General features: G+C 46.7%; 1 protein-coding gene and 1 pseudogene across 1 annotated transcript; both read left to right on the forward strand.

Moving 5' to 3' along the window:
- LOC105065029 (protein FAM187B pseudogene) overlaps window positions 1-6,398 on the forward strand; it is a 15,452-nt pseudogene extending 9,054 nt beyond the window's left edge.
- Window positions 6,399-6,523: 125 nt separating this feature from the next.
- Window positions 6,524-13,473, forward strand: LOC105065027 (protein FAM187B-like). The gene is given in 5 exon segments (XM_010950079.3): window positions 6,524-9,712; window positions 9,715-9,939; window positions 9,942-10,120; window positions 10,122-10,372; window positions 13,065-13,473. Coding segments are annotated over 5 exon segments (1,149 nt in total). The 5' UTR covers window positions 6,524-9,603; the 3' UTR covers window positions 13,450-13,473.
- Window positions 13,474-25,177: the final 11,704 nt, after the last annotated feature.

Raw genomic sequence — 25,177 nt, forward strand, 5'->3', positions numbered from 1 at the left:
CCGAGGTGGCAGTTGCTCAATCATCCTGGACCCCTGAGTGATCATAATGCCAGCCCATAATGGACATGGACAGTGAGTGAGAAGTAAAGGCATGTTACTGTAAGTCAGAGAGATTGGGGCAAAGTTCATCACAGTAGCCAATAGCTTATCTTGAGTGATACAGAAATTAGTGTCAGGAAAGTGGGGCACTGCTGTAATAAAAAAATAATAAAAACATGTGGCATTGGCTTAGACCCAGCAAAGGGTACAAGAAAACTTATTTGAAGCCAAGAGAATGGAAATTATTGCCTGAGATACTTTGGGAAGCAGATAACGTACTTGAACTTGCGGCTTTAGGGGAAGGAGAACACAGAACAATAGGAGTGAATGTCAGGCAAAGTCGGCCCCAAATTGGCAAGGACCTTGAGAGGCAAAGCCCCTTTAAAACTCATCTTTTGTCAAGGATAAAAATCAAGGCTAAAATCACATGTAACCATGGTTAAAATCTCTGAATGAAATAAGATACACCCAGGAAACCCTTAAGATACTCCAAGATAGACAAAACAGCTCAGTGAAATAGGGATGGTGAATATAGCTTCCCAAGGATGCCTGGTGGCATCTAAGGTGCCTGCGATGACACACAGAAAGAGGGAGAGATAAGGAACATCTTTGAACAGAACCAGAGATATGGTCTTTGGCACATGGGCTTGACTGGAGGCTTGTAAGAACCCTTAGGCCCACACTTTGGGAGACAAATCAGAATAAGAAAACTGTTCATGGGCCACGGAGGGCACATCTTTCAGTACTATATTAGGTGTAGCCAAGAAGTATAATGGAAAAGGGGGTATCTCCCCGGAGAATGAAGACATAAGCCACGGTGAATAAAGGTTTGGGAAGCTCCCCACCCCCGAGGAGCTGATCTGGTGCTAATGAAGGAATCCTTCCCATCTACAAGATAGGAGGCCCGTGCAGTATCTTCCCACTGGATTTTAGAAATGGTCCAGACCAGTGATTTCTGTGTGTCTCCCCGACTTCCCCTTTCTGCTGGGCGTCAAGCCATTTTGCCCCCTTCCCGCACTGTATACTGAGTCTGTGGAGGGCAAATAATTTGGCTTTTTGGTGCACTTGTTCTGACTTGGACTCACTCCCAGCGTTCCTACCTGGCTCTCGCAGGCATTTGCGTTTTCAGCCCCACCACCTACACTGAGCTATTTAATGATGTGAACTGAATTGGGCTCCAGGAAGTGCCGTGGATCAAGGGTGATTCCACCGCCCGGGGCTGAGGCCTGGGTTCTGTGGGTGACTTCACAATGCCCAGGGGGGTTCCCGGCCTGCTGTAGTCTCAGGCTACCATGCTGGCCACCCTGTGGCTGCTTAGCCTTTCTGTCCCCACTTTGTGGGCCCAGGTATTAATCAGCTGTGCCTACAAGAGTTTCTGCCAGCGAGGCCTCGTCTCGGGCAGTGATGTTGTCCTGCAGTGTGACCACCCTGGGGCACGCTGGTACTTCTCTTCCCTGCAGGGCGAGGATCCTTTATTGCTCTCCTCAACGCCTGACATGAAGAAACTGCCCGGGGGCAGCCTCCAGCTGACCAACCCCCAGCCCTCCCAGACAGGCCTCTATCACTGCCAGGACAACAACAGTGCCTTCGTGGTGGAGTATGAGGTTGATTTCCAAGATGTCACCGCTCTGCATATTACCCACAGAGACCTGGGCCAAAAGCCCCTGGAGAATGGGACCCTGAGTCTGGGTGGCAAGGAGCTCATCTTCACCCACTGGGAGCCCTGGCAGGACTGTAACCGCTGTGGGGGACCAGGTGAGCGCAAACGCCTGGGGTACTGCTACATAGAGGAGCCTCTGGAAGCACCCATGCCCTGCTGGCTCTATCTGGGGGCAGAGAAGGTGCAGTACAGCCGCATGCGGCCTGAGCTGCAGGTGGAAGCCTGCCTCACACCCTGCGACCACATCAAGGAAATCAACCAGCCATACTTCGTCTTCGACATTCCCCAGCTGGGCAAGTTGACCAACACCATGTGGCTCACCTGCCCCTTGGCCTCCATCTACAGGTGACTGGACCAGGGCATCAGCCCTACCTTTGACCCTCCCCCAGGCTTTGTTTCCTGTGCCCTCCTGGGCCACGGGGTTACATTCCAATAGAGAAGCAGGGTCTATCTCCCTGCCCATAAGCCTTCAAGGTCAGTCTGTGCAGGAAGGGGTTTCTTCACTGGCTTGTTCAGATATTCATTCAGCAAGAATTCTCTGCTGCCCCCTTCTGAGCCAGACCCTGGGCAGGTGATGTTGGGGACACTGTGGTGACCAACAAAGACCCAGTCCCCACCCCCATAGGCTCCTGATACTCAAGGGTAGACCAAATGTAAAACCTAGAGACCAAGACATTCTAGCCCATGCCCATGTCAACATAGACATTGGTGTGGTTTTTCCTCCTCACTGGACTCTGATACCATTCACCTAACCAGCCTTGCACCAATTTGACAGTCATGTTAATTACTATACCCTTATAATAAGTCATGACATCTGGTAGTATAAATTTTTCAACTTTGGTTTTCAAAATTGTCTTGGTTATCCTTGGCCCTTTGTTTAAAAAAATAAAAAATTGAGACCAGCTTATAGTTTCCATCCCCCAAAAAGCAATTTTTAAAAAAATTGGGACTTCATTAAATCTAAAGATAAATTTGGGTAGAATCAATATATTACAATGTGTAGTCTTCCAATCCATGAACATTGTAAACCTTTCCATTATTTAGGCTTTCTTTAATTTCTCCCAGCAATGTGCAGTTATTAATGTAGAGACTTTACATATATTTTATTATATTTGTTGCTAAGTGTTTGATATTTTCATGCAAATTGTGTCTTAAATTTCATTTTCTAACTTTTTGTTGTGTGTAAAATGTATTTGGTATTTATACATGACCTTGTAACTAATTATTTTGCTACATTCACTTCCCTCCAGTAAAATACTGAATGCAGAAGTTGATGGCAGACATGCTTATGATATTCTTAATATTTCATTGTTAGATATACTTCTGACCTAGGTTTTTAATAGTAGAACTTTACAGATTAAGAAAAAAAATTCCTATTTTATCAAGAGTTTTGAGCCATGAATGAGTGTTGAATTTTATTAAATGATTTTTCTGCATCTACTGAGATGATTATATGGTTTCTCTTTTTTCAGTCTTGCTAGGGTTTTATCAATCTCATTCATCTTTTTAAAGAATCAACTTTTGGCTTGTTGATTTTCTTTATTGTACTTTTGTTTTCTATCAAATATTTCTGGTATTTGAGATGTTTGCTTAGATCTGTAGTTTTTGCCCTTTTCTTCCTCCAAAGTATATATTTAGGCTGTAAATTTCCCCCTAAGCACAACTTACCTGCACCCTACAAGTTTTGATAAGTTATATTTTCATCTGCAGTCAGTTAAAAATACTTTCTATCTTCAATTGTGATTTCTCTTTTGATTTATTAGTTATTTAGAGATTTCATTGTATAATTTTCAGATATCTGAGGATGTTCTTTTTATCTTTTTGTCATTTGTGTCCAGCTTAATTCCACTGACCAAAACATGTGATTCTATTCTTTTAATGTTTATGGAGACTTATTTTAATTTTTTTAAACTGAAGTAGAGTTGATGTACAATGTTGGTTAGTCTTAGGTGTACAGCAAAGATATATATGTGTATATATGTATTTTTTCAGATTCTTTTTCATTATAGGTTATTATAAGATATTGAATATAGTTACCTGTGCGATACAGTAGATTCTTTGTTGTTTTTCTATTTTATATATAATAATATGAGTCTGTTAATCCCAAACTCCTAATTTATTCCTCCCACCCCCTTCCCCTTTGATAGCCATAAGTTTGTTTTCTATGTCTGTGAGTCTGTTTCTATTTTGTAGATAAGTTCATTTGTATCTTTTTTTTTTTTTAGATTCCACATATAAGTGATATTATATTTGTCTTTCTTTGTCTGACTTACTTCACTTCATATGATAATCACCAGATCCATCCTCATTGCTGTAAATGGCATTATTTCATTCTTTCTTATTCCATTGTGTGTGTGTGTGTGTGTGTGTGTGTGTGTACCACATCTTCTTTATCCATTCATCTGTCTATGGTTATTTAGTTTGCTTCCATGTCTTGGAACTTGTAATTAGTGCTGATATGAACATTGGATGCATGTATCTATTTGAATTAGAGATTTCATCTTTTCCAGTTGTATTCCCAGGAGTGGGATTGCTGGATCCTATGGTAACTCTATTTTTAGCTTTTTAAGGAATCTCCATACTGCTCTCCACAGTGACTGCACCAAGTTACATTCCCAATAACCGTGTGAGAGGGTTCCCATTTCTCTACAACCTCTCCAGCATTTATTATTTAGACTTTTTGATGATGACCATTCTGACTGGTGTGAAGTGACATCTCATTGTGGTTTTGATCTGCATTTTTCTATTAGCGACACTGAGCATCTTTTCATGTGCCTGTTGGGCATCTGTATGTCTTCTTTGGGGAGATGTCTGTTTAGTTCTGCCCATTTTTTAATTGGGTTGTTTGGAGGTTTTTTGTTTGTTTTTTGATATTGAGCTATATGAGCTGTTTGTATATTTTGGAAATTAAGCCCTTATCAGTCGCATCATTTGCAAATATTTTCTCCCAGTCTGTAAGTTGTCTTTTCATTTTGTTTATGGTTTCCTTTGCTATGCAAAAGCTTATAAATTAGATTAGGTCCCATTAGTTTATTTTTACTTACATTTCTTTTGCCTTGGGAGATTGATTTAAGAAAGTATTCCTATGATTTATGTCAGAGAATGTTTTGCCTTTGTTCTCTTCTAGTTTTATGTTGTCCTGTCTTATGTTTAAGTCTTCAAGCCATTTTGAGTTTATTTCTGTGTATGGTGTAAGGGAGTGTTCCAACTTCATTGATTTACATATGGCTGTCCAGCTTTCCCAACATCACTTGCTGAAGAGACTGTTTTTTTTTCTATTGCATAGTCTTACCTCCTTTGTCAAAGATTAATTGACCGTAGACATGTGGGTTTATTTCTGGGCTCTATTGAGATTCATTGTATGGCCTAGAGTACAGTCAATTTTGGCAAATCTTTTATGTGAATGTGAAAATGTACGTTCTGAGGTTGAGTATAGTGTTCCATATACATGAATTAGGTCACATTTATATCATTGTTCAGATCTTCTATATCTCTACTAAATTTTTGTTCGTATGTGTCATCATGGATTTGTATTTCAATATTTAGTACTATCAGTTTTTGCTTTACATATTTTTAAGTTCATACAAACTTAGTATCATATCTTCCAATTGGATTGACATTTTATAAAATATCTCTTGTAAATCTCTAGTAATATTTTTGGCCCTTATATGTACTTTTTGTTATTGGTATGACTACTACAGCAATTTTCTTTTAGTTAATGTATACATGATGTTTTCCCATGTTTTTTACTTTCAGCTTTTCTATATTCTTTTATTTAAGGTGGATCTCTTTTAAGCAAGTGTATATTTAGATTTTAGTTTTGGTATTAAGCCTGAAAATTTTCATCTTTTAATTGGAGTGTTTAGTTCATTTACATTTAATGTAATTATTAACTTAGTTGGGTTTAAATCCATCATCTTCCTATTTGTTTTCTACTTGCTCTGTCCCTTCTTTAGTTCTTTTGTCTTTTCTTTCTTTTGGATTCACCAAGTATTTTTTAAAATTATGATTCCATTTTCTTCTCTATTATCTTACTAAATATGCGTTCTTTTATTGTTCTTTTATTATTTGCTCTAGAGATTGCAGCATTATTTCTCACTCATTAGAATGTCATGTAAACTTGTACCATTTCCTAGACAATGCAGAGATCTCACAACATTCTAGCTTCATTTATTCCCATCCACTTGTTGTACTCTTGTTATTTTTATTTTACATATATTTTAAACCCTGCCAGATATGCTTTTAAAACACTCTCAGTATTAATTTTGTTTTAACCACATGTTTATTCATTCTTGTGGTGCTTTTCATTCCTGTATTACTTTGCTTCCATTTGGAGTCATTTTCCCACTGCCTGCCTGGAGAATTCTCTTTAGTAAAGCCTTTAGTGTGCTCTGCTGTGGTGAATTCTCTCCGTATCTGAAAGTATCTTTGTTTTTTGCCTCCATCTTTGGAGGATATTTTCACTGTGGTATATAGAATTCTATACGTAGCGTTCTAGATTGGCAGTCATTTTCTTTTAGTGCTTTGAATATGTCATGCCAATGGCCTTCTAGCTTCCTTTATTTCTTTTTAAAAGCCAGTGTAATGTATATGTTCATGTATGACTGAATAATTGTGCTGTACACCAGAAATTGACACAACATTGTAAACTGACTGTAACTCAGTAAAAAAATATAAATAAATTTTTTTTAAAAGCCAATGTAGAGTGTTATGATTGTCGCTTTGAAAGTAGTGTATCTTTTTCTTCTCGGGCCATTTTTAAGATTTCCCCTTTGGTTTTCAGCAGTGTTTTCCTATAAAGTACCTAGGTACGGTGTGTTGTTGTTGTTTTGTTTGTTTGTTGTAAATATTTATCCTGTGTGGAGTTTGAAGACCTTCTTGACTTTGCTGCTTGATGTCTTAAATCTGTTTTGAAGCATTTTCAGTGACTGTCTCTTCAAATATTGCTTATGTTCCTTTCTCTCCTTTTCTCCTTAGTCTCCATTTACATGAACGTTAGACCTTTTCACCATGTCTCATGTCTCTTACACTCTTCTCTGTATTTTCCTGTCTTTTCCACTTGCATGCCTTAGTATAGATATTTTTCTATGAACCCGTATTTCATTTCCCTAATCCTCTCTTTTGTTGTGTCCATAAGTTTGTTATCCAGTTTAGTGAATTCTTAATTTCACAAATTTTGATTTTTTAATTCTAGTATTTCCATTTGATTCTTCTACATAGATTCAAAATCTTCATCTTGTCCTCTCTTAGACATATTGGTCATAGTTATCTTAAAGTCTACACTTGTTATTAATAAGAGGGCCATCTGATATAAGCTACTCAGTTGTAGAAGCAGAAATCTCCCATATGTTATCGAAAGAATTATTGAAAGAATAACAGGGAATCTGCAGCCTCATTTGAAATCTTGGATTTTACATGTTGGCCACTGATTTAAATATTCTAAAAACACCCTAGGGAGGTCAATTAAAACATCTCTTCAGGCTGCATCCAGCCAATGTGACTTCTTATGTAGATAAAGTGAAAGTTGGAAGTGGGCTTTCTTACAGCGTCCCCATAGCCCTGTTTGCCTGTCTAGAAAGATTCCCTGGGCTTAAGGGAAAGACAGAGAGAGGGAAGGAGATGGAGGGGAAGCAATAGGGGTATAGATGTTGATGTGTCTCAGATAGAGCGTCTTGATGAGATTCCGGGAGGCAGATGAAAACTCTAGATGGTTTTGTAGATCTGAGAGCAGAAGGGGTGGGGGTGGCAGCAAGATACCATAAAGGACACAGTTTGGGAATCTAAGCACACAACTTATGTTAAATACAGAGGCCCCCACATAGGGCTGGAGCATGACTAGGAGAGCCCACCGCCCTCAGGTGCCAGGCAGAAGGAGGCAGGAGGTCTCAGCGAAGACCTCGATGGACCTGGGACCTCACTCACTCAGCGCTCTCCCCCTCGGTCACTCGTCCTTGGTCACTGGCCCCATACCCGTTACATAGACTCACAGGGCAGCCGTGCCAGGGTCTAGCCCTCTCCTGGGCATGTCCTCCCTTCAAATATCCACATGGTTCTTTATCTCACTTCCTTTAGGTGTTTGTGAAACTTCATCTCCTTGGAGAATACACAGACAAGCCTGATCATCCAGCCTAAAATAGCTCACCCCCCACACACACACACAGCAGCCTTTCTAGCCCCACTTCCCTGCTTTATTTTCCTCTATGGCAATTATTACAGTCGATCCCCGTGATTCAAGGATTTCACACTTATGAGTTCACCCACTGACTAACACGTATTTGCAACCCCCACGGTGCTTTCCTAGTCATTTGCAGACACAGACAGAGTGGCAGGGAAGTTGCATTCCCTCCCATGCGCATTCCCAGCTGAGGTCCAGCAAGGTGACACTCTGCCTTCAGTGTTAGCAAGCATCCTTTTCATGGTCTATTTAGTGCCCCATTTTTTTTTTGTTTGTTTGCATTTTTGTGCCTTCTGTTTAAAACGGTTCCCAAGCGCAGTGAAGTGTTCCTAAGTGCAAGGAGGCTGTGTTGCGCCTTACGAAGAAAATGTATTTGTTAGATTAGCTTTGTTCAGACATGAGTTACACTGTTGTTGGCTACAAGCTCAATGTTAATGAATCAACAATATATAGTAAAGAAAGTGTCTAATTAAAAACATACATAAAACAAGGTTACATGTTGATCAGCTGACAAAAATGTTATGATCAAAGACTTACAGGACCTTAAACTTGTATTTGCCCTAAGACTAGTGTTTTAGCACTTGCTAATTTAATGACTTTATAGAACAGTCATCAATAACAAGAATCTACTGTATCTGACATCATGTATTATGTATTTGGTTATTATCTGTCTCTTCCACTAGAAGCTAAGCTCAGAAGGGGCAGAGGCTTTGTCTAACCTGTTCACCACTTTGATTAGAATGATGGCCAGCACATGGTAGGCATTCAGTAAATGTGTGAAATGAATGAATGCTGACACATCAAGCCTGCATAATAATTATTTTTAATTTCAGAACAGAGAAGGGGTTTAGGAGAGAGTTTATTTAAAATGAATTGAGCCATGCAGATATCTGTGGGAGGACCAGCATGTGCAAAGGTCCTGGGGCAGGAACTCTTTGCTTGCCTGATATGTTCAGAGGATAGCAGGGCGGTCAGCATGGCTGGAGCAGTTGGGTGGGGAGGGATAGGAGATCTGTGGTGGTCTGGTTTTCATTATCAATTGTTGGGAACATTGTAACCTTGCTCATGATTGTTTGAGGCTTAAAATAACCGTTTGTACTATCAGTATTGTAACTTTCTCTCTAAGTATAAGAGATTATACATTAAGATTATAATGTTTCTGTTTTTCATGAACTAAAACTACTCGCCTACATCCCTGCACGTACACCACGCCCCTTACTCATTCCTATGATGTATTTTACTTTAATTCTTTATTTGACTATTCTCAGTAAATACAAGAGCTTTGGAGGAGCTCGGGGAATTGGCCTCTGGCTCCCTCTCACTCTCTTGACTTGATAAAGTCTTGAGTAATTTCATTCTTCCACAGTGGGACTTTTGCTGGACAAAACCCACAGCGAACAGAACCCACAGAGGTCAGCATGGAACCAGAGAGGATTTATTCACCTCTCCATCCCCAGCACTAAGAAATGTGCCCAGAACCTAGTAGGTGTTCAGAAAAAAATGTGTTGAATGTTCACATGTAACACTTGAAGGGGAAAGCAGGAGGGTGGTAGAGAAAACCCTGGAGAGATAAATACACTTTCCTTCTACCCCAGCAGAGTGGAGAGCTTGGAAAAGAAATTAAATAGGATTGTTAACTTGTCACAGAACAAATGTGGGAATTGTGACCTCACACCCCACAGGGAGGACTCCGGTTCCTCCTGCTGCTCAGGGCTGAGGCCTGAGTTTCATGGGTGACGTCGCAAAGTCTAGGGTGCTGCCCGGCCCACTGCCACAGCCCCAGTCCACCATGCTTACCACCCTGTGGCTGCTGCTCAGCTTTGCTGTCCCAGTACTGGCATCTTTTCCATCAGCTGTCCCAATCACAGCACTTGCCAACGGGCCCTTATTTCAGGCAATGACGTCGTCCTGCACCGCAACGCCTCCGGGGCACAGTGGCACTTCTACTTCCTGCAAGGCAGGACCACCCGGTCCAGCAGCACCTCTGACATTTCCAACATGGAAACAGTGCCCAATGGCAGCATTCTCATTCGGAACCCACCGCCCACACAGACGGGCTTCTACAGCGCTGGGGCAGGGGTGGCAAGAAGGTGGCCCAGTACGACATTGACTTCCAGGATGTTACCAGCCTGCATATCACACACAAAGACCTGGGCCAAGAGCCCCTGGAGAATGAGTCCATGAGTCTGGGTGGCAAGGAGCTCATCTTCACCCACTGGAAGCCCTGGCAGAAGTGTAACCGCTGTGGGGGGGCCAGGTGAGCGCAAACACCTGGGGTACTGCTACATAGAGAAGCACCTGGAAGACTTCCTACCCTGCTGGCTCTATTTGGGAGAGATGAATCTGTGGTTCACCCGCATGCGGCCCGAGATGCAGGTGGAAGCCTGCCGTGTCCAGTGCACATCACCAGATGTGGAGTACGTCACTTCTGACAGCTTTGAGCTCAGTGAGAAGTCAGGATCTGAGTGGCTCACCTGCCCCTTTGGATCCATCTACAGGTGATGGAAGCGGGAACCAGCCCTGCCCTTGGCCGCTAGCCGGGCTTTGCCAGTCTGGGAGCCTTTGTGGTTAATCTGTGCAGAGAGGGAGGGGTTCTACATGGGTCCAACTCTCTCCGTTGGCTTCTTCAGATGTTTCTTTGGTGAGAATCTCCTGGTGCCCACTGAGTCACACACAGGTAGAGCAAGGACAGCTAACAGGCAAGGAGGGCTTGGCTGACTCTGTGCCCAGCCCTGCGCAGGTGGTGCTATGGACGTGCTGGTCATCACACAGCCACAGGCCTGGCCCTTGGGAAGCCCCCGGCCCAGGGTGGTCTGGGCCAGGATGGGAGAAGCCCAGGCAAGGGTAGCGGTGAGACTCTGAGGCATCTGACTCACCTGGGGAGGTCAGCAGGCCCGGGAGAGGCAGGTGCCCCAGGGATGCCCATCAAGACCTGCCCCCGGAGCGCACATTCACGTTCTTTCTTCCTGCCTGGAGCCCCTGGGAAGTGTCCCCTTCCTCTTGTTTTCCCCAGCCCACCTGCCGCTTCCCACCACCACTCACAGTGCTACGCTTTTGCCCTGGGCTGGTCCCTGGGCAAACCATCATCATAAACCACATGCCATCCCCCTCCCCGGCCCCAGGAGCTGTGGACTCCAAGGGGGTCCATTTATAGATGGGGAGACTGTAGCTCAGAAGGGTGCCGTCCTTCCCCGGGGGCGATCCACTGTGGGAGGTGGCCGTGCACAGCCTGCATCTCACACACTCAGCGGCGGGGACCCCTGTGCCCTCCTTCCCGACCTGCCAGCGGCAGCCCCTCCCTGCAGTCACAGGCTCTGTGGAATCTGGCCTCACCACCTCCATCTGGTTTCCTTTCCCTTGTTTATCGCAGCTGTCACTTCTGTTCTTTCTCTCTCATAGTTTTCAGTCTCCCTCCTTTCTTCCTCCCCCGTTAAGTGTCAAAGTAACACCCGCTTCCAAAATACAAGCCCACCACTCAGAAGCACAGGAGTATGCACGTGAACCCCTCCTCCCACTGAGACGGGGACACCTACTCTGTGTCATTTGCCAGACAAGGAGTACCCGAGTGCCCACCACAGGGAGCTGGAGATGAGGAGAGGTCCTGGAGGCTTCAAGACTGGCCCGTGTCTCTAGGGAGTCGAGTGGAGCAGCCTCTCTTGTGAGGTTTCGGTCCTGGGCTCTGGATTCAGCCAGGCCTGGGTTCCAGTCTCTGCCACTTTCCTGCTGTGTCACTTTGAGCCCGTGGCATCTCTCTGGGCCTCAGTTTCCCCATCAGTAGAATAAGAGTTGTACTTATTTCCCGAGGCTGTCAAAACGAAGTACCACAAACCAGGTAGCTTAAAACAGCAGAAATTTCTCCTCTAACGGCTCTGCAGAGTAGGAGTCTGACCAAGGTGTCAGCAGGGCCAGTGCCCTCTAGCATGCTGGCTAGAATCCTTCCCAGCTTCTGGGGGTGGCCGGCAGCCCTTGACCTACCTCGACTTGTAACCGCATCACTCCAACCTCCGCCTCCATCACACTTGGCCTTCTCCTCGCGCGGGATCTCTGTATCTCTTCTCTTTTTCTTCTAATGATACAGATGATACTGGATTTAGGACCTGCCTGACTCCAGTCTGAACTCATCTTAACTAATTACACCTGCAACAACCCTATTTCCAAATAAGGTCACATTGTGAGGTTCCGGTTAGGATGCAAATTTGGGGGGGACACTATCCAACTCAGTACAGAGGTCTTGCTGGCCGCAGCCTCAGGGGTTTACTGTGATCTCCAAGGGTGCAAATGCCTGCAAAGACACTTAGGCTGGCACAGGGCTCCGCACTCTAGTAGGTATTACTCTTGCTTTGATGATCACCGGCCCTGTCAGTGTTGTCTGTTGACTCTGTTCCCAGCCATGATGGGCGTGTTATGTGCTTGATTCAGCTACTCACTTACCAAGTTTCTCACCGAGCATTTATGTATATAAGCCAAGCACTGTGCTAAGTACCTGAGATGCAATGAAGAACAAAACTGGAAAGGATTCCTGCCTTCGAGGAGTGATAGACTAATTACACTCATAAGACAGACAGTATTTTAGATGGTGATAAAGGCCAGGAGATGGATGGGAGTGGGGAAGGTGAAAGTTTTAAATAAGGAGGTCAGGGAAGGTGTTTTTGGGAAGGTGCCATTCAAGCCAAGACTGAAAAGAGGTGAGAGAGCCATGTGCACTGACAGAGAGCCTTCTAGGCTGACTGAATAGCCAGGGCAAAGGCCCTGAGGCAGGACTGTGCCCAGCAAGTCGGAGGAACATCCAGGAGGCTCAGTGTGGCTGGGGGAGAGTGGAGGAAGTGGGGCCAGGCTGGTAAAGGGGGACCACACATCATTTAGGGACTGTTCTTACCAATTCCTCCAAATAGCCCACTTGGGGTCGGTGCAGTCAGGACACCCCCAGATTTCAGATGAGGAAGTGGAGGCTCGAAATGCTCGAGGCATTTGGCCAGGTGGCCCATGCGAGCAGTAGGCAGCGGGGATCTGAGAGCTGTCCGCAGTCCTGCCCCTCCGTCCCCTTGCTCACTGCCCCGTAGCACTCCTCGGCAGGGGCGCTCTGTCTGCTGTTCCCGGGGAGAAGGGTGCTGCCGTCTCCACTCCTTTCAGACACTGGTCCCCCCTTTCTCTCTGGGCGCTGCAGCTTACCTTGTCCTCCCTCCCTTGCAGACCCATCATCTGGGAAGCCAACAACATCCCGTTGACCTGGAAGGGCCAGCTCTCTGGCGAGAACGTGAGCACCGTCCTGGACCCCTCCAACGGTGGCTCGCGGCTGCAAGTCTCCCAGACGGCCACTTACAAGTGCTTCGTGCAGCAGGAGCTGACAGCTCGATTCAACCCCAGGTTAGATGTGGATACACTGGCGTCTCTGAGCACAGAAGATGTTGAACAGCCAGCGGTAGAGGAGGCCTGGAAAGGAAAGGCCGACTCCGTCCTCAAGGGGCTGAAGCTGATGCTGCTGGTGGGCACGGTCCTGGGCCTGCTCTGGATGCTGCTCAAATTCTTCCACCCTTCCTGGCACAGGAGGAGAAACCAGGCACTGCTGGTGAAATAAAATGAGCCCTTGGGGTCCAGGAGACCTGGCCTCCCGCACCTCCATTACCTGCCCCGGGCCCGCCTGCACCTCCCTCTGAGCCGAAACAGACATGGAGCCACCGCTCAGGGCAACTGACCTCTCCCTGGTCCGGGTCCTACCCTGTTAAGTCATTCGCAATCCCCATTCCACAGATGAGGAAACTGAGGCCAGACCACCTGTCTCGTCATCGGAGGAGGCGTACTCCAGTTCATCCCCAGGTTGCCTGGCTCCAGCCCTGTGCTCCTCACGGGGAGGAAGGGAGGGTGGAACGAGACCAGGTCGGGGGTGAGTCTCCCGTGCGCACACGGCAGCCCCTTACTCACCGTGCTCTCCTGAGGACAAGGACTGGGACAGGGGATGGGAGCAGGTCACCCACAGGTCCCCCAGGTCTGCACTGGGCCCTGCCTTTCCTTGCCCATCCCCTGCCCACCCTGCCTAGGGCCTCCAGGCGTCGCCATGTTGCCCTAAGTCAGCGGTGCCCCAGGGGTGCGGCAGCAGACACGTGGTTCTTGTAGCCGAGAGGGCCCCCCCAGACCCCCAAGAAGAAGAGACGGGCCCCTCTGCTGGGACAAGGCACCAGACCTGGCCCAGCCAGCCTGCAGGAATCACCAGGCCTGGCTGTTCCCAGAAATGTTACACAGTGTTGAGCATAGGGCTGGAGTGAGAAATAAAATATGAACACTTTGTAAAATTCACTACCCTGGGATGCCATTGTGAGGCAGAGACAGGGCAGGTCTGAAATTTCTAGAACAGAACCTCTGTCCCCGAGGAGAAGGCAGAGTTCACCCTTCACCTCCCAGACCCTGCGGCCACAGCACCTAAGGCTTCACATGGTGCCCAGAGATGCAGAGATTCCTGCTGAAAATGGGGAAAGTTTGTGGAGAACTAAAGGTGGTCCATTGGGAAGCAGAGGGAGAGAATAATGACAATAAAAGCAAACATTTGGGGACCTCCTGGTGTGGTCAGAACTCACACCCTTGACAAACGTTACGTCCTCGCAGCCACCCATGGGGCTGGGGTTAGGATGAACTCATTTTGTAGCTGAGGACACCAGGGCACAGAGGGCTCAAACAAGCTGCCTGAGGTCACACAGTGAACTTCGGAGGGGGCAGTGATGGGAGAGTGAAAGAAGACATCTGGGTGCCCCCCAGACCTGCTCGCAGGAAACGCCTGGTGTCCTGCGCCCACAGCAGTCCATCAGGTAGTAGCTGGAGGTGGAGCAGCCAGAGCCAAGCGTGGGTCTGATGCCAACCTGTCTGGACAGCACTGCAGGTCTCACAACCCACACCAAGGCTGTCGGTGCCCCTCTGTGGCAGGCGGAGCCTAAGGTGGTCCCAGTGATCCCCAGTCCACACCTCCTTGTGACTACCCACCCCTTCAGGGTGGACAGCACCTGTGACCTGCTTCTAACCAACAGAGTATTGTGAAGGGGCTGGGGTGCCACCCCCTTGATTAGGTCATGTTAACTAAGACTGTCTCGTTACCTAAGCCTAGAGCAAGAGGGGCTTGCTGACTTGAGGAAGCAGGCAGCCACATTGAGGGAGCTCACTTGGCAGGGAGCTGTGGGCAGCCTCTAGGACCTGAGGGGGACAGTCATCAAAAAGCCAGGGCCTCTGTCACATGGCTAAGAGGGAATGAATGCTGCCAACTACCTAAATGAGTTTGGAAGCAGATTCTTCTCCAGTCGGGCCTCCAGATGAGAACATGATCTGACCAACACCTTGATTGCAGCCTTGTGAAACCCTGGGCAGAGGACTTGGCCAAGCCATGTCTGGACTCCTGACCTACAGACACTGGGGGATCATAAATGTGTGCTGTTGAAACTACTAAATACATAGCAATTTGTATGTAGTGGTAGGCAACTGGTAAGTACACACAGCCACATCCCCCAGCCCGCCCTGAAGTCCCCTGCAGCTTCAGCTGTCACATGGATGACTCCTCTCTGCACAGGGGCTTCCTGACTCCCCTGAGAAGCCTGTGCGGCCAGGCGTGGGGCAGGCTGGCAGCTGGGCAACTGATTCCCCAAGAGCAGTCCTTACCCCTGAAGGGGTGGGGGAGTGAGAGGACAGACATCCAGCCTCCCCAGCCCTGGGTGGTACAACTCTGAGGCTCATCCTGCACCTTCTCTCAGAGGGTCCCCAGTGACCCCGGTGTGTACACTGCAACCAGCTCATCAGGGCGCCTTTTATCTTGCCCCCTGCCCCACCTCATGCTCCCTCACTTTTGCTTCCCAAGTTTATATTCTTCAAATATTTTTTCAGCCCCACTTTCCCTCTCCTCTGTGGGAATTCCAAAGACATGAATTTAGACCACGAGTCTCTGAGACTTGGTTTATTTCCTCCAGTCTTCTCTGTTAATCAGGTTGGAGAATATCTACTGATCTGTCTTCAGCTTCACTGACTTCTTCCTCTGTCGTTTCCATCCTGCTGTTCAGTCCATCCAGCGAATCTTTTACTTTGGTTATTGTACTTTTTTGTTCTAACATTTCCATCTGTTGTTCTTTATAGTAGCTTCTATCTCTTTGTTGTTACTATTTTCATATTTGTTTTTAGGGGAATCTTAACTGAAACACAAGGGTTGCTAACTCAGTGGCCCCCGTGAACCAAGCAGAAAACAAATCAGGGGGAAAGCCTTGCGAGGCTGCTGTGATGTTGGTGGTTCTTACACCGGGTTGATGGGGAGAATGGTGGGGCGGTGTCATAGAGACCTGACATAAAGGAACCTGCAGGTCTGCTTCCTCTGAAAGTCTCACGTGATTCTGGAAATTGAGATGTTTGAGTGAAACTGTCCAATTTATGACTGTGGGCTCAAGAAAGTTTTCAAACACAATGCCAGTCAAATAAGACACATCTGTAGGCTGAATTCAGCCCCTGGGTGTTAGTTTGGGCTCTTGCTTCAACCTTTGATAAGGTGTCTCATCTATCTGCCTTCCTGGCCAAGCTCTCCTTGAACTCCAAAGCAAGTCTAAGGAGATCCTACATTTGCCTAAAACCCCAGTAATGGCCATTCATTGCTCCTAGAATCAGATCAACTTCTCTTTGTGGCGTGCAAGCCCTGCACTGATGGACTGCTGCTAAGTTCTCTTTCCTTACACCATATGTCTGCCCCCCCTCCCCCTCCCAGCCAAACTGGCTGCCTTTAAGCCACTCCTTGTCATTACCCACCTCACCAGGCTGTGCCCTCCACCTTCCTTTCCCCCTTCCTCTTAGGTAACTCCTGTCAATGTCCAGGCCTCAGCTCAAGCCTCGTTGCCTCATGGAAGTCTTCCCACCACGGACACGTTTTCAGAATGGCCACTAGTTCTGCTCACCAAATCTCCTTGGCCCTCGATCTTCCAGGCATAGGGTGGGATGTCTCTTCTTAGCCTCTTATAGTTGAGTGGGGCCTTTCTGTCCATCCTGGAATCATCTTACCAAAGACAGTAAGTAGCACAGCTGGGATTCTAACTTGGAGGCACACTGCTTCTGTGTAGCCTTCTCATTTCAAGGTGTATCACTTCTGTCCTTTCCTTAGCTTCCCCACCTCCTCTAATATCTAGCTGTTATTTGAGCTCTCCAACAGCCTTCTGTATTAGAACACATTTGGCTGCAAGTAAAAGAAATCCGAGCAAAGCGGTATAAGCTTAGAAGGAATTTACTGGTTCTTGGAATCGAGAAGTCCAGAGATAGGTTCTGCTTCAGGTACAGTTAGATCCAGGTGCTCAAAAGACATACTCCAGTGTTGTCTTACTTCATCTCTCTCTACTCCACTTTTTTTCTACATTGCCTTAATTCTCAAGCGCTGCTTCCCGAGAAGAGATGAGGGCTGCTCCAGGATCACATCACAGGAGCTCAGCAACCTCGATGGAAAGAGAGGAGACCTCCCACTGCAATAGCAACAACCACAGAGTGCTCACGGTGTGCCAGGGACTGTTCTAAGCACTTGGCAGGGGTTATACTTATTAGTCCTCACAACATCCTATGAGGCATATGTAATCACCAGCCACATTTTACAGATGAGGGAACTGAGGCACAGAGAAGTTAAGGTCCTTGTCTAAGGGCACGGAGGTAGTAAGTGGTGGGGCTGGGAGTTTCACTCAACCAGGCTGATTCCAGAGTTTTTGCTCTTAACTACTTAACTAGCCTGGCAGTAATAACAGCAAATCCTATTCACAGTAGATACTCTGGCCCTGCCTGACACTGTCTGGAGCAACAGAATATAATAATAAAAAATAATAGGGAGGAGGGTATAGCTCAGTGATAGAGTGAATGCCTAGCATGCAGGAGGTCCTGGGTTCAATCCCCGGTACTGCCATTAAAGGGATGTTGAGGGTAGGGGAGTATATATGTGTGGGTGGGGAGGGCTATGTGTGAACTCTCTGTATTTTCTGCTCAATTTCTGTTGTGAACCTGAAACTGCTCTAAGAGAATAAAGTCTACCAAAAAAATAAAATAAAATAAAAAATAAATAAATAAACCTAAAGTGAGATTGAGACTGATAAAAAGTACTTAATAAAATTACTTTAAAATCATCATCATCATCATCATAATATCCATTTACTCCTTCCAGCAACAATACGGAGTAGGCAGCGTTATTTTGCTTGTTTGTTTTATGAGGAGGAAGGTTTATTTATATATTTGTATTTGGAGGAGGCACTGGGGATTGAACCCAGGACCTTGTACATGCTAAGCATGTGCTCTACCACTTGAGCTATACCCTCCCCACTGCAGTGTTATTATCTCCATTTTCTGGATGGGGAAGTTGAGGCACTGAGAAGATAGATAAGCTTAAGGTCACATGTGGGGAAACTGGGACTTGAACCCAGATAGTGGGGTCCAGAATCTGTATCTCCTGCCTTCTGGGTCCCACTCCTGAGCCAGGGGTGAGGTCAGTCTCCGAGAACTCGATGCAGTGACATAGAGGGAGGCCCTGGGGACAGTCCAGTGCTCACTGGCCGCGTCTGCCTCTCTCCTCTCCCCTCCACCCGCCGCCTGGCACAGCCTGCCCAGAACCCACTTGTGAGCAGACTGACCTAATGCAGGCTGGGCAGGAGGGCTGAGTCCAGGCAAACAGGCAGTGGCCCAGAGAGGCCGTGTGAGCTGGTGCCAAGGCAGACGTAGGGTGGGAGGGGTGACAGACACCTGGGGCCACGGGGCAGCTGGGGGTTGGAGCCCATGCCTTTGACACCCGTCAGACCTTGGCAAAACAGCCTGTGCCCACCGCCCTGACAGGGAATCTGGGCAAGACGCCAAGTCATATTTAACGCATTTATGAGAAATCAAGACGTGGCTATTTATAATCTGTTGATTTGTCTGCCAACTGGGAACTAGGTAAACGTGATGACATCTCGCGAGCAGAATCCAGGCGAGGCCACCTGCCCCTTAACAAAGTCAGCCACGTGGGCTCACAGGTTCTCATGGCCACCTGTGGGCCTGGGGAGACTGAGGCTCAGAGAGGGAAGGTGGCTTGGACATCCCTCAGAGCCAGGACCTGGTGGGGCTGGGAGTGGAATCTGGGAGGACTCACCCCACCCAGCAAACGCCCTGGGCTGCACCGTCAGGACCCACCCATCAGTACCTTTGAGGACAAAACTCACTTTTCAGTTGTTCGTGGGAATCTTTGGAACATTAACCGCCTCATGCATTCTTTCACTGCCTGCCTGCCCCTTCCTCCCCGCTCCCTTCCTTCCTCTTTGATATTAAAATGTTTTCTTCTTTCTCATCTCTCCCTCCTCTTCATTCCTTCCGCATTCCTTTTCTCTGTTCTCTTTGTTTGTCTTTTTATCAAAGCAATCATCATAACGCCAACAATAGGTAGCATTAGGGAAGGTTGGGGTGCCCCCTCAGTCCTCCACAAACGGAAACTCACCCAGCCTCTGCTGATTCTCTGATAAATTCTGTTGGCACCCCCATTTCACAGATTAGGGGAGTAACCCACCCACATCAGCTCAATTGCCAAGGTGGCTCCCCCAGGCTGCGTCTCCCGGCGCATTTGGGATTTGCATCTCTCCTGCCACTGATGCTCTCGGCACTTCCCTCCTCCGATGGTCTCTGATCGAGTGCCTAAAATTCCAGCAGAGACACCAGAAATGAATCAATAAACTGTCCGCCTTTGGAGGAATCTGATGTTTGGTTTATTCTTACTCTGCAGGGATCCTTTGTGGATAGGGGTTCTCAGAGGAGTCCCCAGTGCAATGGCCTTTCAGGGGGGTGTCACTGCTCTGGGCTCCGGTTCCCACCCCCATGTCTTTACTGTTGAGGGGATCAGATGAGTTGATGCATGGGTAGTGCTTAGAACAGTGCTTGGCCCAGCACGTGTTTCATGAATGTTTGCTGTGGTAGCTGATGCCACTGTCATTCAACCCTGGTTTTGGAGAGCAGGACAGGACACCAGGCAAAGCCCTGTGCGTGGGCCCACGTGGCCAACCCTCCTGGCCTTAGGTTTCCAGACTGGGCCTTCCCTGCCCTGGCAGGCTGTGCAGGAATCAATGGTGGCCTCCAAACCTCATTCTTCAGCTCTGATGTTGTTGCCCCCTCTTCTCAGGTACCATCAGTGGGCTGCAGATGCTCCCCCGGATGAGAGGCGCAGGCACTCAGGATCCCATGAGCGAAGGCTGCTGGGTTTTGAGATTCACGGCTTCCGGCCTCATTTCCTGACGGCCAACGTGCAGCTGTCACCGCAGGGCCCTGTCACCCCGTGTCTCCCGGCTCCACCACTTCCTCCCTCCAGAGGCGAGCAGTCGTCACGGCTTCTGCTGTTACTCCTCTGTCACAGTTTCCACATCTCTTAAGATGTTCATGCCTCTGGTTTTTGATCCGTCAAGGTTACCCACAAAGCCAATCTCTGTTGACTTCCTGCCCCGGAAGATGAGAATTCGATTCTGATGTGGTGATGCTGCTCAACCTCCCGGGGCCTCAGTTTCCACATCCGCACGTGAGAATGGTAACAGTACCCACCTCATCAGGTTGTCGTGAGGAGTAAGTGAATTCTTCACAGGACACCCTTAGCACAGGCCTTGATGTTGTTGTTGTTTTAATCATCATTATTAATTCTGGTTTCTCTGTTAGTTATATTTGTAACACTGGATAAAGACAAAGATTTCCATGTCTTCTTACCTTTCCTCTCCCTTGGCCTGAAACGGGGGCGTGGAGGGTCATTAGACGCTGAGGACAGCATCCTTGGGTGACACGGCAGCAGGAGGAAGGGCCGGCTGTGCTGTCACCCAGAAAGACCCAGAATTCTGCCGCTTATAAGCCACCTTTATTTGGGGCATCAGCCACGGCGGTGGAACCAAATGCCTCGGCTTTTACTTTTTCCCCAACATCTAATTAGGAAAAATGTCAAATCTACAGGAAAATTGGATGCATTGTATCATATCACCCATATATGTCATCTAGAGTCTACAATTGTTAACAGTTTACCGTAGTTGGCTTACCAGATACCTGTCAGTCTTTCCCTCTATTTATTCAACCCATACGGTTTCTTTGATGGATTTTTAAACAAGCTAAAGTGAAGTATTTGAAAGCAGACATCAGGGCTCTTAACCCTTCCACATTTTAGCATTCATGTCACTAACTGGAATTCAATGTTTACAGTTCTTTTTTTGAGGTAAGATTTGCATAAAGTGAAGTGCACACACCTTAAACACGTTTGCTGATTTCTGACCTGTGCTTATACTGTGTGATACAGACCCCTATTGAGATAAAGAACATTTCCCTCATCCCATAAAGTTCCCTTTTACACCCCCCAACTCCACCCCCAAAAGCAACCATGGTTCTGAAATTTTTATACACTTACTGTTAAGTTATCAAGATTGATACTTGAACTTAATTAAATTTTGTGGCTTGATGGCTTGAATTGAAAAAAAAAATTCACTGTTCCCGTCTATAGAATATGGGGACTGTAGTCAACACCATGATGTCAGCAGTGACTGGGACTGGAGAGGTTGAGGGTCTCTCAGTGCTGGTAGCCAGGACCATTCTGGTGAGGTTGGTGGTCTGAGCACTGAATGAGCCATACTGCTTCAGTTCCTGTGCCATCTCGTGTGCATCACTCACCCTGGATGTCTCACATAAAATGGATTGTTGTCTGAAGTAGGGAAGAACAAATTCTAAACATCTTAAAAAGAAAGGCCTTTATTATTTTACAAAACAACTAGTTCTACTAAGGTAAAGAGGGTCTACAGAAGTCAATGCATCAGTTGAATGGTATCATCAGGGACTAAGATTCCTTGGCATGTTGGCAATGTCATCCCTCAAGGTGGCAACATGGCTGCCACAGTTCCAGCCATCATTTCCTATACATACAAAATATTACAACTTTACACTTCTTTTTGCTAAATCTGACTTTGCCCATTTTTTTCCACACATTTTAAGTGTTTAGCCTCTCTGATTTTGCTCTTGGTACTAACTAGTGAAATTCTTGATCTTGGCATTGAGGATTATAGGCTCTTCTAAGTGCTGGTGGAAAAAAATTGCAGAAAGATAAGTAGAAAAGCTATCTTTCTTTGCAGCTGCAGAAAATCAGACACTCCTCAGCATCCTTAAACTCCTCACGCACATATTCTTTGTAGGCCATACGGACTTCAGAGATTAGTACATCTTGTGAAAGAAAAATTTAACCTTCCAAAAATCTGCAATTCTGATTTGTTGTCTTAATAATGTATGGCCCTGGGACTAATACTTAAATTGGCACGTAGGTTCTGAAAAAGATAAATACTTGTGAGTTTTTTCTTGGTTAAACCAGAAAAATATTATTACCACCCTCTCTTCTCCCACATGGATGGAGGAGGAAAACAAAACATAGACTCTGTTATGATTTTGCTTTTGACTAAGTGTTTAAAAGAGTTGAATTCCACGGCAATTAATGTTCCTCACATTGCCTCACTTTCTGTGGGAGGCAGAAAAGGGAAGCGTCTTTTCCCTGCATTTCTTTTTTAGAGCAAAAATCATTTTCCCAAGAAAGCACCGCTAAGTACCCCAGCACACTTCCCCTAACTGCATCTTGGCCAGCAGTGCGCCCCAGCCCCTTTTGCAGCAGTCACTAACAAGAGTGGAGAACTACTGTTGTCGAACCAAAGTTCACATGTACAGTGAGGCCAAACAAACTGAAACCCTCCATGGGTTTCAGGGAAGGTTTTATAGACAAAATTTAGGGGAGGAGGGCTACAGGGCGTGTAACCCTCTTCTGATTGGTTGGTGGTGACGTAACAGAGTGGTGTCCCCAGAATCTCAATCATCAGCCTTCTGACTGCAACCTGGCTGAGGTCCACGTGCTCGTGCTCAGCCTGTGAAGTTCCCGTCCTCCACCTGGGTGGGAGCTTTAGTTCCCGCAGAAGAACTCAGAGATCCATGTCAGATTGTTAGGTACATCCCTTGAGGAGGAACCAGGACCCTGCCCCATCTCTGCACTGTGATTTCTTGACCGCCTTTCCTTTATTTCTGCTTTCTTTCACTCCTCTAATTAGTAACTGTTTGAATCTGCTGTATGAAACTCAGGGAAGTTCTGGGAGACTAAAAGCCTTTTTTCTACAAACAAGAAATGGGTTACATGGAAAGGCTTTTGTACCCAGGAGGGCCCCACAGGGGGCTGCTTGGTTTCAACTCTCCACCCTTTTTTTTTTTCTTTTTTCCCCCCTCTCCTTCAATAATCCTCAGTCCTGAGGGGAACAGATGTTGGACAAGAAAGGGGAATAACATTTTGGATAGAGAGGTCAATCATACACTTGGCAGAGGAACTCGATTTTAGGAGAGCTCGGTTTCACTACGACTGGCTTTGACCACTTTTTCTGAACACGTGGGCAGAGTTAATAAACATGCTAAGAAAATCAGGGCTCTGCCTACAAAAGAAAGGGAAGGAAAATGGTTTTGCTTATTAATAATGCAGACTCCTAATTCCTGCTGCTGGTTGCATGGCTACCTACCTCTGGCCTAACACTTTGATTCTTCTTTTCTGCTTCAGGTTGAATGAAACCTAAACACTCAGGCCTCATAGACTAGAAGCGTCTAGAGAAGGAGTGGCTTCTGAGTGAGAGAAGCACCTGCCCACATCCCTCAAAGGGAAAGTACCTAAGCTTGACTGTCTGCAAATCTTTGAGGCTTTATTATCAATCAGACCTTGTCTTGCAAGTGACTGAAACTCAAACTAGATTAACACAGAGAGAATTTATTAGTTCTTATAATGGAAAAGTCTAGGGGAAACTGGATTTCAGGTATGGCTGAATCCAGGTGCTCACACAGTACACTCAGGACTGTGCCTCCCTCCCTCTCTCACCTCTGCTTTCCTCAATATTGAGTTCATTTTCAGGCAAGTCTTTTCCTTCCCCAGCAGCTCCAGCCTTACAGCCTACCGGATAAGTACCCTGGCAGAACAAAAATCTTTCCCAGCAGTTCCAGCAAAAGTCCTGCAGCTGTCTCTCGTTGGCTTTACTTGGATGATGTGCTCATTTCTGGAGCTGGGAAATGGGGTTGTTCCCATCCAAATCACACAGACAAAGAGAAGCAAAAGATGGTGTTTCCCAAAAGAAAATGAGAAGGGGAAATACATATACAGAGAGAGAGATAGAGAGAGACCCCCTGGGGGCACCAACATTTCCTGTTTTGTCCATGAAGAACAATTCAGTTGCTAACAGTGATAAGGTGCTAAATTAGCTGGACATGGTCAGGGAAGGCATCTTGGAAGAGGAAACTGTTGGAAGCAGGGCCCTGAAGGATAAAAGATAGTGTTTCTGGGGGAGAGACCTACAAGGGCAAAAGACCTGAGGCAAATAACATTTGATGGGTGAGTGGATAAATACACAGATGAGTGAATGGATGGATGAATGCCTACAGGCGGGGACTGTATATGAAAGCTATGGACTGAAATAAATGCACAGCCTAAAAGTTGAGAGTTATGTTTTATTTGGCGGGACGACTCAAGCCGGGATGACAGCCTCTCAGATCGCTCTGAAGGACTGCACCGAACAGGTAGGGGAGGAGCTAGGATATATAGGAGCTTTACAACAAAGACCAGGTAGTTGGAACAATAAAGACTACTTGTTATCTAAAGAAAACCAGGCATCTCTAGTTAAAGAATTTTGTGCTTTTCTATGTATGGGAGGAAGCAAACATTTGGGCTCATTGAATTCATTCCTTTGACAAGCATCTAGCTAGCTAGGGCCAATATCCTGTCCTTTCTTATTCTGAGTCCCCTCAGAGTGCACCACTGTGAGTAGCTGCAGAGGTTGGGCTGCAGGCTTGTCTTCACTGCAGCGGCCGATGACTTGACGGCTTCAGCATTGTTTGTTTACTGATATGATTTGCGGTATTTTTTGTTCACAGAGCCCATCTTCCTGCTCAGAAGGAACCCATGAGCCCTCTAGTAATGAGGGAGCTAGGGTTGGACTGTAGCCTCGAGGGGAAGTGGGGCCTGCAGACATTGCCTGAGAGGAGGAGAGAGGAAGGAAAGGGGTGTTTGTACCCAAGAGCCAAGAAGAGGGGTGGACAGCGGTCCCTACCTTGGAGATGATGCCCCTCGTCCCTCCCTCTGCTCCTGAGGCTCCGGGGACTGCCCAGAAACCCCCTCCCAGTCCAAAGCTTCCTCTCTCCTCCCTCTCCCACAACATTTTCACTTCCTCTTTTCTGTTCCTCGAACAGACCAAGCTTATTCCTACTCCAGGGCTTTTGGGCTGGCTGTGCCCACTGCCTGGCATACCCTTCCCCAAGAACGCTGTGTGTCTAGCTCCTTCTCG

Source organism: Camelus bactrianus, chromosome 9 (genome assembly GCF_048773025.1).
Source record: "Camelus bactrianus isolate YW-2024 breed Bactrian camel chromosome 9, ASM4877302v1, whole genome shotgun sequence".
Lineage (NCBI taxonomy): Eukaryota > Metazoa > Chordata > Mammalia > Artiodactyla > Camelidae > Camelus > Camelus bactrianus.